This window comes from Sus scrofa, chromosome 4, assembly GCF_000003025.6.
Source record: "Sus scrofa isolate TJ Tabasco breed Duroc chromosome 4, Sscrofa11.1, whole genome shotgun sequence".
NCBI lineage: Eukaryota > Metazoa > Chordata > Mammalia > Artiodactyla > Suidae > Sus > Sus scrofa.
In genome coordinates, this window is record NC_010446.5 from 236,431 (window position 1) to 251,441 (window position 15,011).

Below are 15,011 nucleotides of genomic sequence, written 5' to 3' on the forward strand. Positions count from 1 at the left end.
TCTGGCATCCAATCGGAATTCTCAGACATGGAAAGAAACAGGAAGATACAACCTATAATGCAGTGGAAGGTCAATAGAAACTGATGGAACACTGACACAGATGTTAGATTACGCAGACAAAGTCATTAAAGCAATTATGATTCCATTGCTCATGTTCAAAAAGCTAGAGGAAATATTGGGGACATTAAGTAGAGACGTGGTGATGGAAAGAAAGAAAGGTCTTAAAACAGAAAAAAGACATGGGCAGTGGCAGGTTTTGGAATCGATGCGGAGGATGGACCTGCATGAAAGCTGTCAGCTCAGGAGCCAACCCCAAAGCAAGAGTCCCTGAAATGAAGGTGAAGTAGAGATACTTCGAACATACAAAACCTGAAAGACCCTCACAGCAAGAAATGCTGTAGGAAACCCTTCAGGCTGCAGGAAAATGAAACCAGATAGAAACTGATCTATGATGGAGATTCCTAGAAACAGTACCTACCAGACTAAATATATACTTTCCTTAAAAAGATAATTAATTAAAAATGATAACACTGTGGTACAGTTGGGGGTTGTAACACGTAGAATGAAATACGTGACGCAGACTGCACAAAGGCCAGTAGAAACTGCAAACTCATAGACCTGCACAATCGTAGCATGATTTCAGAGTGTGGTAAATGTGGACACTCCACACCCAAATCAGCTACTCAGATAGCGAACAATGAATTATAGCTAAGACAACCGTGCAGATGAGACAGGGTCACACAAAATACTTAATTCAAAAGAAGGCAGAGAAAGAGGAAACGGGGGAGCACAGAACAGATAGGAGTCGAAACCAGGAGACGAGATGGTAGATGCCAGCCTAGCCGTGTCAAGAGTCACAAATATAGATGGTTTCAGCGCCCACTTAAGAGGCAGAAATTGTCAGATTGCATAAAAAGGCAATTATGGAGTTCCCGACATGGCGCAGTGGTTAACAAATCTGACTAGGAACCACGAGGTTGCGGGTTGGATCCCTGGCCTCACTCAGTGGGTTAAGGATCCCGTGTTGCTATGAGCTGTGGTGTAGGTCGCAGACGCGGCTGGGATCCCACGTTGCTGTGGCTCTGGCACAGGCTGGCGGCTACAGCTCAGATTTGACCCCTAGCCTGGGAACCTCCATATGCCTCGGGTGCGGCCCTAAAAAGACAAAAATAAATAAATAAATAAATAAATAAATAAAAGCAATTATGTAGCCTTATACTGGCTTATCCAATAAACCCACTTTAAATATCTAGAGACACAAAGGCTAAATAAAAGGAAAGCATAAGATATAATTTTTTTTTTTTGGCTGCTCTAAAAATTGACGAACTGCTGACCAAACAGATTAAACAGTGAGAGACATAAATTGCCAGTATCCCTGACAAAAGAGACAGCATCCTTACAGATTCTATTGCTCTTAAAAGGATAGGAAAGGAGGTGTTTCTTTCTGGTGCAGCAGGTTAAAGATCTTCCATTGTCACTGCGGTGGCTTGGGTTTGATCCCTGGCCTGGAAACTTCCACATGCAGCAGGTGCAGCAAGAAAACAAACAAAGGAAATGGGGATAGTAAATGAAAACTATGACCAACACCATAACACCTTTATGGCAATAAATTTGACAACTTCTATGAAATGGACAAATTCCTTGAAAGAGAAAAACCATTAAAGCTCAGTCAGGAAGAAATTCAACAGAACCGAAACAAAATCATGGACATGGAGAACAGACTTGCGGTTGCCAAGGGGAAGGGGAGGGAGTGGGATGGGCTGGGATCGGCTCTTGGCTGGGGGTGGACAGGCGGTGAGATCCGCTGTGCAGCGCAGGGAACTGTGTCCCAGCACTTGTGATGGAACATGCTGGAGGATAATGTGAGAAGAGGAATGAATGTATATGTGTAACTGGGTCACTTTGCTGTACAGCAGTAATGGACAGAACATTGTGAATCAACTGTAATAAACTTTTAATGAAAAAGAAACCTGATTAACTCTGTATCTCTCTATTAAATTCATTTCATAATTTAAAACCTCTCCCACAAAAGAACCCACAAAACCGCATGCCCAGATGGCTTCACTGGTGTATTCAACCAAACATTTGAAGAAGAAATAATAGCACTTCTTCACAAATTTCCAGAAAATTGAGAGGAGAGCATACTTCTCAAATCCTTTCATTTTGCCAGTATTGCCCTGATGCCAAAACCAGACAATATCACAAGAAGAATCAAGTACAGACTAGTCTGTGTGTGTTCACCATTTCTGAGTAAAAATTCTGATGAAGTTTTTGAAAGGTAGGGAGCAGTTAGAACTAAGAAGTGAGTTTAGCAAAGTTGTAGGTACAAGACCAGTACGCAAAAACAAGTTATATGGTTCTGTACCAGTAACAAAGAATTGGAAATTATGTTTTCTCAGCACCCAAAATAAGAAATACAGGGAGATTTGAGTGAAGATATCTACACAAAAGCCCACAAAATGTTGCTGAGAGAAGCCAGGTGTGTAATGGAGAGAAGCGCCGTGTTCACAGGAGGGGGGCCCAGGATTGTCGGGACAGGGGTTTGCTCTCCTTGGTGCGTGGCTCCGGCGCAGCTGCACACAAAACCCCAGCAGGCTAGTCGTGGAGCCTGAGCAGCCAGGTCTGAGATTCGGGACCTGGAATAATTAAAGCAGCTTTACGAAATGAAGAGCGAAGTTGGAGGCCTGACACCCTGTGATTTCAGACCCAGGCACTTCTGGAGAAGATGTGCCGGCGTCGACCCTGCCAGAGGCGGGCCAGGCGCAGGGGAGGTGGTGGCTTTGCCGCTCTGGACCAGCTGGGGGGGAGGCGAAGGGGTAGGGGGGTTCATCTGAGTTGCTCTCAGGCCAGGGAAGTAAGTGCCTTCTAGTTTTTCAGAGTTTCACTCACACTGCTGCTGTACTTTTTTTAAAAAAAACGGTGGGAGTTCCCGTCGTGGCACAGTGGTTAGCGAATCCGACTAGGAACCATGAGGTTGCGGGTTCGGTCCCTGCCCTTGCTCAGTGGTTAAGGACCCGGCGTTGCCGTGAGCTGTGGTGTAGGTTGCAGACGCGGCTCGGATCCCGCGTTGCTGTGGCTCTGGCGTAGGCCGGTGGCTACAGCTCCGATTCAACCCCTAGCCTGGGAACCTCCATATGCCGCGGGAGCGGCCCAAGAAATAGCAACAACAACAACAACAACAAAAAAGACAAAAGACAAAAAAAAAAAACAAAACAAAAAAACAAAGCAAAACAAAACGTTGAAGCCATACATGAAGGCGACCTGTTTTAGACAGGGAATTAGAAATACGTGTTTCATTTTTGTTAGTGGCATTCCTGGTGGTCTGAGGCATTGCAGCTTGTAGTTTTGTGGACATTCAAGTGGCAGAAAGGAGAAGGCCTTCTCCAGCTGGAGATCTGAGTGGGGGCAGGGGGGACCTGGGGCATCCCAGTCCTGGGCCCTCAAGAAAGTGTGTGACTGGCCAGCAGAGCCTCTTCCCCTCCGCCCCCGGCTGCCTGTGCCCCCACCTCCCGCCCTTCACTCTTTGACCTCCCCGCAGGAGCCGTGAGGATCTGTGTGCGGGCCTCCGCGGCAGGCTGGTCCTGACACCTGCTGCGACGGGGACAGGGAGCCAGGAGTCCAGTGCCCCGCGTGCTGCACTTCCTTTCTCCGGACGTTTTCCAGAAGCACGTGCACGAGAGGGCCTGAGGCTCGGAGAGCTGTAAACCCACTCGGGTGTGGAGGCCACGCTGTCCCCAGACCTACCCGGCCTTGCTCCTAACTTGTCAGCAGAGGCTCGTGGTGCCCACGGCAGCGTCACATCAGGGATGGTGCTGTGTGGCTGTGGCGGGTCAGGCTTCTGTCTCTCACCCCAGGGCCTCGCCCCACTGGTGGGGATGACCCCTGCGTGCACTTGAACTAGACATTTGGCGGTTCCTCGCTGGGCACCTCTGCTGGCCTCCCTCACCAGGGGTGGCAGCCTTGGATGCAGGGTTGCGGTGCGTGAGCAGCAAGGACATGCCGCCAGTGTGGTCACGGTGGGCCTGCCAGTCCTCTCAGCCCTGGGGCCTCGTGTCCCTGCCAGCACAGGATAGGTTCTCTCTTCCATTTTAGCCACTCTGGTGGGTGTCCCCGGAGTCCAGAATGCCTCCTCTTAGCGTTCCCTGATGACTAATGAGGCTGAGCACACTTCTCTGTGTTTATTAGCCATTTAGATCATTTAGATGGCTTTCAACTCCTTTTTTTTTTTTTTTTTTTTTTTGGTCTTTTTAGGGCTGCAACTGTGACATATGGAGATTCCTAGGCTAGGGGTCGAATCAGAGCTGCAGCTGCTGGCCACAGCCACAGCCACAGCCACAGCAGCAGAGGCTCCCAGCCGTGTCTGCCACCCACACCACAGCTCACGGCAACTCGGGATCCTTAACCCGCTGATCGAAGCCAGGGATCGAACCAGGTCCTCGTGGGTACCAGCCGGGTTTGTTACCACTGAGCCACGATGGGAAATCCTGCTTTCAAGTCTTTTTTTCTTTTTTCTGTTGGATTATCTGTTTTTCTTACTTATCTCTAGGAACTTTTTATACGTTTTGGAAAAAGTCCTTGGTCAGATCAGATATACACACACCACACACGTAATGTATTGTACATACACTAACTATATAGTGAATCTCTCCCACTCTGGATTTGTCTGTTTGGTTATAATGGCAAAAACTTATAAACAAGCGTTCTGGGAGCTCCCACTGTGGTGCAGTGGGTTAAGAGCAGCAGCTTGGGTCACTGCAGAGGCGCAGGTTTGATCCCAGCCTGGTGCAGTGGGTTAAAGCAGCTATGGCATAGGTTGCAGCCATGGCTCAGATTCAGTCCCTGGCCCGGGAACTTCCGTATGCCCCCAATACAGCCATAAAAGTAAATAAATAAAAACAAGGGTTCTTAATATTGTAGTCCAATTTGTTAGTGTTTCGGGGTTAGTGGGGTTTTATGTCTGATTGCTCTGAGACTACAAAGGTTTTTTTCTCTCTTTTTTTGTAAGAAGTCTTATTGTTTTGCTTTTAACATTTAGACCTACAGCTTATCTGGAATTGAGTTTACTGCATTGGATGAGGTAGGGGTGCAGTTTGTTTTCTCCTGTGTGTATCGTGTCAGCCCAGCACCATTTTTGAACAGCCCCCTCTGTCCTAAATCAAGTGGCCCTCTGCGTGCCTCAATCGCCTTTGTGCAGTTGAGGGTGTGCTTCTAGCTTGGGGACACGAGGTGGGCGGTGTCCCTGTTTAGCAGGAAGGACACTGCTCTTGGAGAGGCAGGCAGCTCACTCAGGGGCCAGCAGGCACCGGGGTCTGATTGCCCTCCCGGGGTTGGGCAAGGGCTGGCTCCCAGCTGGGGGGTCAGGGTAGGGAGCTTAGAAACTGCCTCAGGCCTGGGCTATGAGACTGGACTGGTGGTTCCTGGAGCCCCAAACCCAAAGGTGTAATAAAGGCTTCTGCTCTGTTGCAGGGCGGTACCTTCCCCACTGACGCTGGAGGGGTGTCCAAACCCACTGATGTCCGTCCACCTGGGTCCCCAGGACAAGGCTGCAATGTCCCAGGCGCAGGACTACGAGTGCGAGAGACACCATGGCAGCTTGCAGGAGTCTCGGGGTTCAGGGTCGAGCACAAGGTAAGGCGGGCGCTGTGCGGGTGGATGGATCAGAGGGTCTTTTCCTCTTCGAGGCTCTTTGTGCCTCACCTTCTGCCATGGATGTCCTGGAGCAGGTGGGCTCCACCTTGGGCAGGTGGGCTTGGCTGCCTGGCTGGACACCCTGCCGGCCCATGGCTGGGCCAGCTCCCTCTGCCCACTCTGGCAGGCAGGTGGCCACAGGGGATCATTTTAAGTTTTCTAATTTATAGCTTTATTTGGGAGTAATTGCACCCGTTGCAAGAACCCAGACCGTGCATGGAGCACCAGGTCTCACCCTGTCACCTGGTAGATAGCACTCATTGGGGTCTTCCAGGAAATAAGTATTCCAACAGCTCATTTTCTGCAAGTAAGTGTTGCCCAGACTTGGGGGCAAGAGGCAGACAGTTGGCAGCATGGCCAGCACACGTGGGAGGGGCCACAGGGCTCTGGTGCCACGCCGACACCTGCGTCACGCCCAGGAAACTCATCATAGTGAGTCCTACCTCTTCCCCACATGGGTCGTTCTTTCCTTCCTACTTCGTGTTTGACGCTGTGGCCCAGTGAATCTTGCTCAAGCTTGGCTCCAGTGGGGTGGGCACCCCATGGCCAGTTCGTCACCCACAGGTCCCGACACGCCTACTGGCAGCAAGGCCCCTGGGGCAGTTTCAGCACCGTTCCGTGGCCACGCGCCTGATCACAGTGCAGGGCAGCCTTGCTCTGTGCAGCCCCGCTGACCTGGTGCTGGGTGTGGACACACCGTCACCAGGATGAGGCATCTTCTCCCGTCCGCACGGGGTCTGCGCAGTCCCTGCCTTGCTCCCGGCTCTCTACAGGCTTGGCGTCCCCAGGGAGTCCTGTAGGGGATGCCCAGAACATTCTTCTGAAAAGGTGGGATCCCAAAAAGGGAACAGATGGTGTTCTTTTTGTTTTGTTTTGTTTTTTAGGGCCACATCCGCAGGCATATGGCGGTTCCCAGGCTAGGGGTCGAATTGGAGCTGTAGCTGCCGGCCTTCACCACAGCCGCAGCAATGCCAGATCCGAGCTGTGTCTGCAACCTACACCACAGCTCACAGCAACACCGGATCCTTCACCCACGGAGCGAGGCCAGGGATGGAACCCGTGTCCTCATGGATGCTAGTCGGGTTTGTTACTGCTGAGCCGCGACAGGGACTCCAGATGTTCTTTATTCAGAGAGAATTATAGCCATTAAATTCTTTTGAATTTTAAGCAAAAATGCTGCCCGGTATTGCTTCCCTGGAGCTGTGTCTGTGGGGCCCAGTGCTTCTGAGCTAATCATGGAACAGCCGTTCCTTGGGCAGTGTCTGCCCTCGTTCTGCTCGAGCCCAGCCCCCATGCCGGAGTGGAGCGCAGGTGACTGGGGAGGAGTGAGGTGGGGACCCCAGGTGCCTCTGGACCCCCAGGTCGCTGGCCTTCCCGAAGCCTCTGGCCTTTTCTGCACCGGTCAGCTGAGGGTGATGGGTTGTGTGACAGGAGCAAGACCCGCAGCTCCAGGCCTGGTCCTGCGGCCGCAGGGCACCTGCGCTCATGGTACAGGGAGCACCTCCCTGTGCCTCAGTGGAGGCTGTGCAGACATCTGTCAGGCCCACAGGCTGGCCCCGTCTTCAGCCCAGGAGCCCCAGGGCACTTCCGCTTTGCCCCTCCTCCCCTGTCTCCTGCCCTCTCCGCGGCACCTCTGCCCGCTAGGCCTGGCCTGACTTGGCTCAGCCGGCCCTGCAGTCCTCATAGCTTCCAGAAGGAGGCCCCAGAGCCTGCAGGGCTGCTGAGGGGCAGGGCCAGGAGTGTGTGTGTATGTGTGTATTGTATGCGTGTATGCATGTGCGTTTGTGTACCTGTCCACATGGGTGTGTGTGTGTGCATGTGTGTATAGTGAATGGTACGCATATGGTGCGTGTGTAGGTATTGTGTTTGTGTGCATGCATGCGTGTGTGTGTATGTGTGACTGGATTGTGCGTGCATGTGTGCATGTGTGTTGTATGTATATGTGGTGTATGTGTGTGTTGTGTGGCCGGGTGAGACGTATGTATATTGAGTGGTCGTGTTGTGTGTGGGCATGGATGTGCATTCCTGTGTGCGTGCGTGTGCATGCGCTGTATGTTTAGGCGTGTGCACACGCGCTGAGTGATGGGGCTCATTGCCTTGTGGGATGTGCCTTCTCCCTCCTGAACACGTCCCCTCTCCAAGGACAGGGACAAGGTCCTCAGAGAAGGTTGTCAGCACTGCCCGCTCAGCCCTCTGCCGAGGCCCCTTCTGCTCCTCCCGGGCAACCAGGGCTCTGCAGCGTGGGGCGGGGAGCAGGGTGCCTCCCACCTCTCAGAGCCCCGCAGTTGATGCTCCTCGTCCTGGAGACTCCTGACCGTCCCAGTTCGGGTGAGGACCAGGCCAGCACAGAGTCGGGGAGCACGGACACGGCACATGCGCTGCAGGGCAGTCTGTGGCGCTCAGTCTTGTGTGGAAGCAGAATAAAAACAGGCCAGTTGTCAGCTGGAACACACCTCGATATCAAACACATCAGCGTGAAAATTGCCTTGTTCCGAATAGCTTTCGTGGACTGTTTTCCAAATAATCTTTCTTTAAAAAAGCCTTACCTAGGAGTTCCCTACTGGCATCCATGAGGATGCGGGTTCGATCCCTGGCCTCCGTCAGTGGGTTAAGCATTCAGCGTTGCCGTGAGCTGTGGTGTAGGTGTGTAGGTTGCAGACACGGCTCTGATCCCGCGTTGCTGTGGCTCTGGCGGCTCTGGCGTGGGCCAGCAGCTACAGCTCTGTCTAGCCTGGGAACCTCCATGTGCCATGGGTGCAGCCCTAAAACGACAAAGACAAAAAGCCTTACCTTAATGGAAGTCCTGCCCTGGGGTGGGGGGCCCTTGGCAGGGCTTCTGGAAGGAGCCGGCTTTGCTGGGACCGAAGCCCGTTCTGACCAGGGCAGTGTGGCGATGGTGGCAACCTCCTGCAGCAGAAGGATGCGTGGTGGTGGCCTGCAGTGACCGCAGCTAAGAGCAGCCAGAGTGCCCTGGCAGGACCTGGAGGCTGGCTGGGAGGAGTGTGGGCAGTGCCCGAGGTGCAGGCCCTCTGAGGATAGGGAGCCGAACCCCAGGGCCCCCCTACTGTGGGACCAGCAGAGAGGGGCCAGGCGCAAGCCACCAGCCTCTCGAGGGGCTGCGCCTTAGCAAGCATTTAGAAAACCAGGTGTGGGTCCAACTGAGGTTTGGCCGGTTTTATTTTGGACACGACGAGATTTCTTGCTTTCGGGGCTGGCGGCTGTGGGAGGGAACCTGGTGCTGAATGAGCCTGTCGCCAGCCGGGGCCGCAGGGCGGTGGCCTGCCGGGCAGGTGGCCCTGGGGTGGGGCCCCGGGTGGGCTCAGGGCGATGGGGCGCCAGCTGGAGCGCTGCGCTTGCCGTCCCCGCAGGCTGGAGTGGGTGGAGATCATTGAGCCGCGCACGCGCGAGCGCATGTACGCCAACCTGGTCACGGGCGAGTGCGTGTGGGACCCGCCGGCCGGTGTGCGCATCAAGCGCACCAGCGAGAACCAGTGGTGGGAGCTCTTCGACCCCAACACGTCCCGCTTCTACTACTACAACGCCACCACCCAGCGCACCGTGTGGCACCGGCCGCAGGACTGCGACATCATCCCCCTGGCCAAGCTGCAGACCCTGAAGCAGAACACCGAGTCCCCCCGAGCCTCGGCCGAGAACAGCCCGGGGAGGGGCAGCAGCGTCAGCCGCGACGGCAGCACCAGCTCCTCTCTGGAGCCCGAGCTGGAGGCTGGCGACAGGGCGCAGGAGCCCTTGGGCAGGGCCGGCCGGCAGGCTGCGCTGGGGGCTGTGAAGGAGGAGAGCAGCAGGTGAGGCTGGGCCCTGGGGGCGGAGGGAAGGGCTCCGGCCTGGCCACTGGGGGCTGCTCTGCTGTCGTGGCCCCACGCACTGGTAGGCTTGTGGGGTTTCTGGCTGCATGTGAACGTGCTTGGCCCTGTGTGCTGTGGGAAGTGCCAGGGGGGATCGGCACCCCAGAGGCAGCCCTGCGAAGGACCTGCGCTAGAGGCCAGTGTCTTCCCCGGGCAGAGTGGCCTGCCCTCAGAGCCCAGGATGTGCCTGCTGCATCCAGTGGCCACCACTTCCTGCTGGCCTGCCACACATCCGGATGTCCATCCCGGCTCTCCTGTGCCCACTTCCTGCTTTTGGTGGCAAAGCCGACTGCAGCCCAGGCCCTGCCTGCGTGTACCTGGCTTGTACCCTGGGTGCCCCGTGTCCTGGAGCCGGTACCCCGAGGACTTGTTCCCCGAGGCTGCATCCTGAGGGCCCATGCCCCACTGTCTGTGCCTGGCACACACTGTTCCAGCCACTACAAGCAAAGGTCCAAGTCCAGTGTGGCTGTGGCTGTGGCTGTGGCACAGCCGGTGACTGCAGCTCCGATTTCACCCCTAGCCTGGGAACTTCCTTATGCTGCAGGTGTGGCCCTAAAAAAGACAAAAAATAAAAATAAAATAAAATAAACACCCTCAGTTCTACATTCAGCCCTTCCGATTGGACATGTTCTTAGAATTACATGAAATTTATTAAGCAATTTAGAGAGAAGTTATGTCTTTATAATTATTGCCTCTCCCCACCCAAAGGCATGTGTTTCCCTGTCACACAGTTTGCGTCATGTGCCTCAGTAAAACTGATGGTTTTCCTCGCTCTGATCCCCGTGCCTGGGAAAGTTATTTCTGTTGCTGCTGCTGCTGCTGACACTAGAGAAGTGAACAGTTGTTGGCCTCTTAATATTTCTCATAGTTTTAGCTGATTATTTTAGTTTTTCTGGTTGACAACTAATGACGTGTTTTTTCCTTTTTAATGGCACATGGAGGTTCCCGGGCTAGGGGTCGGGTCGGAGCTGCAGCTGCCGGCCTCCGCACAGCCACAGCCACGCTGGACCCTAAAATCCAGGATGGGCAGCTGGTGTCCTTACCTGCCCCCTCTTCTCACAGGGCCCCCATGGGGCTGTCCCTGTGGAGACAGTGGCCTCCGGTCCCCTCCACCAGGGCCCTGCGCTGGGCACTGCGGGAGGAGGTGGAGGGGGCGGGTTTGTGGGCGGCATCCGCACGCTGAGAAGTGACCCAAAGGCACGTGGCCTCGGTCACAGCGGGTTTAAATGGTCGCGCCAGTGTCCAGGTCTCCTTTCCGTCTGCTTGCGTTTCAGTCCCTCGGCAGCGGGCGTGCTCCCTGAGAAGGACTACGAGGTTTACCGGGACTACAGTGCGGACGGCCACCTCCTCCACTGCAGGTAGAGCCCCTGCCTCGGGCCTGGGCCCGTCTCCTGACCGCAGGGGGGTGTTCTTGCAGCTCTCAGGTGAGCTGGAGGAGAGTCTGGCTCAGACCAGTGGCCCCAGACTTGCACAGCAGGGACTACTCCTGGAAGAACCTTGTCGTGGGGTTCCTCAGCGTGTGGGCTCCCTGGGAGCTCTGGAGCCTGCACTGGGGGGCTTCCCGCGCGGTATCGGGGAGAATGGTGGCAGCCGCAGGGAAGGGAGTGGGCTGGCTCCTCGGCCCTGGCTTGGCCTTGCAGCATGTTGGGGCTTCTGGAGCCCACCCTCAGGACCTCGGGCACAGCAGCCTTCAAGCTGGGCAGGGTCTGTCCCTTGGTCAGCTCACATTCCCAGGCTGGAGCAGGCACCACCTCCTGCAGCTGATGGGAGCCTGGCAGGGTGGGCCTGGCAGGGTGCCCCCGGAACAGACCAACAACAGTACCACCTGCCCCTGTGTGTTGGGGCGGGATCTGCAGATGTGAGGGACCTTTGGCAGTTTGCTCAGTTTGAAGATGGAGCTTGGAAGGGAGGAGCGACTTGGCGATGCGGACTTGGCGATGTGGAGGGAGCCTGAGCCGCCGGGTTCCGTGGTGTGGCCACGAGACCGCGGCGTCGTTCCTGGCCTCACGTGCTTCTGTGTTCTTGCTGGGAGAGGTGTGGGCGGCTGGCTGGGCCCGCCCTCACAGCAGCTCCAGGTCAGGGCAGGTCCCCAGATGTGGCACCTTGAGAGCACTGCGACATGCTCTTGCAGGCGGCACATTGCTGCCCATGGGATGCACGTGCCTCCTGGTCTTGGGTGACCCAACGCTGCCCTGGCCCTGCCATCCACGGTGCCACCAGGGCTGGATGTGAGAGAAACGCCCTCACCCAGATAGAGTGGGGAGGACAGGAAGGCTGTTTATGGACAGACAGGGTCTGCAAGGAGGAAGCAAGGCCTGTGCCCCCCACCAAGCTGTGGGGGAGCCGGCCGTGAGCCGGGTGTCGAGGCGCAGTCAGTGGGCCTGAGGGTCGGAGGGCTGCATGGCTCCACGTTCTCTTGGTTTCTTCTTGTTGCTGGTGAGCTGTGCCCACGCGTCCGTGGCAGAGGCTTGCCTCTCACTGGTCGGGGCGGCCACACCCAGAGCAGGGCTTCCCTGAGGAGGTGGTGGCAGAGCAGGACCTTCTCCGGCTTTGGTTTTGTGCGGCATCTCCACGCTTCCTGGGTGGAATGCCCAGCCGAGCTCAGCTCTCTGCCCCGCCCATGCTCCGCCCCCTACACCACCTCCTGCCTACCCTGTGCTGCACCGCCTGCTGCCCGCCCTCGCTCGCCCCACCCCTGCCCTGCCCAGCCCACTGCTGGGTTCTGTGCCTGCCTCCCAGCAGCGTCCTCTCAGCAGGGGCATGGGGCAGGGGGTGTCTCTCTGCCTTGTTTCCTCCACCCTAGCAGGGGTGACAGGGGTTTAGGGGGCACGAGAGAAGGACAAGCTTCCTAGGTTTGGGGAGCCATAAAGAGCAGGCAGTCTGGGGTTGGACGGGCTGGGGGTAGACTCTGGACTAGAAACAGACAACAGGGCCTGGAAGCTGGATGCGAGTGTGCGTGGAGGGCTCCTGAAAGAAGTGCAGGGCGGGGGGCCAGACGGGAATGCAGAGCCCTGGCTTGCAGAAGGCCCGGCCTGTGGGCGGAACGGGGAAGCGGCCTGAACCAGGAGTGGGCGGATGAGGCCGAGAGGGTGCGCTGAGTTTGCCTCGTCAGACCAGAAGACTCGTTAGGCAGCCATCAAGCTGGGCCGCTTGGCTGCCCAGCGTCTCTCCAGGACCAAGGGCCATCTCTGGGCCGCCGGGAGATCATTTCTGCATAAGATGAGGAGCCCAGGACTCTAGTCCGGTCTTAAGGATCAAACAAGAGGTCCTGCAGAGATGCTACCCAGTGGGTGAGCTGCAGCCCTGGCCCACCCTCAGCCCAGGGGTGCCGTCTGCCTGGCGCCTTCTACCTGGACAGTCTCACCTCTGCCCTGACGCAGTGGAAGCACTTTCAGGCCCTGGAGTAGATGTGAGCTCTTGACTCTGCCGGACACGCTCCACCAGCCTCAGCCCACCGCGCAGCTCTGTCTGCCCATGACTCACCAGCCGGCAAGGGGCCTCCTGGACCGCAGTCCCGTAGCCCTCACCAGGCGGGCGTGTTCTTTCCAGCGCAGCCCCGTGGAGGGTGGTCCTTGGTCCTGGGCCGTGTCTGCTGAGTGGTGGAAAGTCGTGCGGAATAGTGGTTCCCACTTGCCGAGTGTGCCGGTTCTGAGCCGAGGACTTTGCTACACCCGTCGTGTTTCGCCCTCGGAAGGACTGATAGGGACTCTGGGACAGAGATGGGAGGCGCTCCCCAGGCCCACGGCCAGGGGGCCGTGGGCGGAATTCAGCTCCAAAGCTGGTCCTCAGGGTCTGTCTGCCATGCCCGCAGGAGGATCCCCCCAGGAGCGGCCTCCGACAACCAGGAGCCCTGCTGCGGTCCGACTTCTCCTCGGGGTGGTTGTCCTCAGCCAGCAGGGTCTGGTCCTGCCGAGTTGGAGCCGGCTACCTCCAGCCACCTCAGGGCCTCTCCGTCTCGCCCTGACCTACCGCCGCTGACCCGGGGTCTCTAATCCTGCCTCACCCCCACTAATTAGGATTCATGGCCTCACCCAGAGAGGCCCAGTCTCAGTCAGAAGACAGTGGCAGAGGGACCGGGCTACACGGCTGGTTTCTCAAGAAGCTTGGGCTCTCTGCTTCTGTGCTGGTGGAGTGACTTCACTGAGACAACAAGAACAAGACAGACCAAGTTGTCACGCAGGCGTCGAGGGGCCGAGGCGTGGCAGTTAGTGCAGCTCTGCACGGGTGACTCTGCCTCCGGGCTAGGGGACCGGACGTCAGCACTCAGAAGCCACGGAGGGGACCTCGGTAGCGTCGCGTGTTTCGGCCTGGACTGCAGGGTTACGAAAAGGAATGGGGAGCCGTGAGGTGGCCAGTACTCGGAACACAGGCCCTGCTTCCAGTCAGCTGGGTCGCGGATGTGATCCAGGTGAGCAGCCTCAGCCTCCTGCCTGCCAGGGACAGAAGGAAACGCAGAGCTTCAGATGGTATCTGCAGTTGTGATTCAGTTGCATCACCAGACTTTCGGTCTAAAATTGCCAGAGCTGGTTAAAAACAGACAACAGAACAGACCCACGGGAGAGCTGTATTCTGGAGTTACCAGACACTGACTTTTATAAATATGATCTGTCTATATAAGATATTAAGTGGCAATTTTTACAAAATCAAATAATTTCACTAAGATCACATTCTAGGCCATAAAAACACAGCTTAACAAATTTAAAAGAAATAATACAACATCTGCTCTCAGACCGCAGTGGAATTAAACTAGAAATCAGTAACAGAAAGATAGCTGGAAAACCTCCAAATGCTTGTAGGTTAAAAAACAAACTTCTGGGGAATTCCCAACGTGGCTCAGCAGTTAACGAACCCAAATAGGATCCATGAGGATGCAGGTTCCATCCCTGGCCTTGCTCAGTGGGTTAAGGATCTGGCGTTGCCGTGAGCTGTGATGTGGGTCACAGATGCGGCTGGGATCCCGCGTTGGTGCGACTGTGGTGTAGGCCGGCGTCTACAGCTCCCGTTAGAGCCCTAGCCTGGGAACCTCCATATGCCGCAGGTGCGGCCCTAAGAAGACCAAGAAAACAAACTCAAAATTTAAAATATTTTGAAGTAAATAAAAGCAAAAACACACCATGTCGATTTGTGGCCTGCTGTAAATGCAGTCCCTAGAGGGAAATTTGCATCAGTGAATGTACGTATTAGAAAAGAAGAAAGATGTAAAATTGGTCGTCCTGAGTTTCCATTCTTGGAAACTAGGAAAAGACAGGCAAGTTAAGTCCAAAGTAAGCAAAAGAAAAGATGCATATAAGAATTAGCAGAAATCAATGCAGTTGAAAATGGAAATCAATACAAGAAAATCTGTGAAATAAAAGGCTGTTTCTTTGAAACGATGAATAAAACTAATAAGAATCTAGGTAGTCTAAGAAAAAAAGAAAAGGCACAAATTACCAATATCAAAAATGAAAGAGGAGGAGTTCC

General features: G+C 55.4%; 1 protein-coding gene across 1 annotated transcript in view; it reads left to right on the top strand.

Moving 5' to 3' along the window:
- ARHGAP39 (Rho GTPase activating protein 39) overlaps positions 1-15,011 on the top strand; it is a 68,864-nt gene that overhangs the window by 30,296 nt on the left and 23,557 nt on the right. Inside the window, 3 exon segments of the mRNA XM_003125457.6 lie at positions 5,467-5,628; positions 9,057-9,491; positions 10,826-10,909. Coding sequence (XP_003125505.4) covers positions 5,513-5,628; positions 9,057-9,491; positions 10,826-10,909 — 635 coding nt within the window. The 5' untranslated portion in view covers positions 5,467-5,512.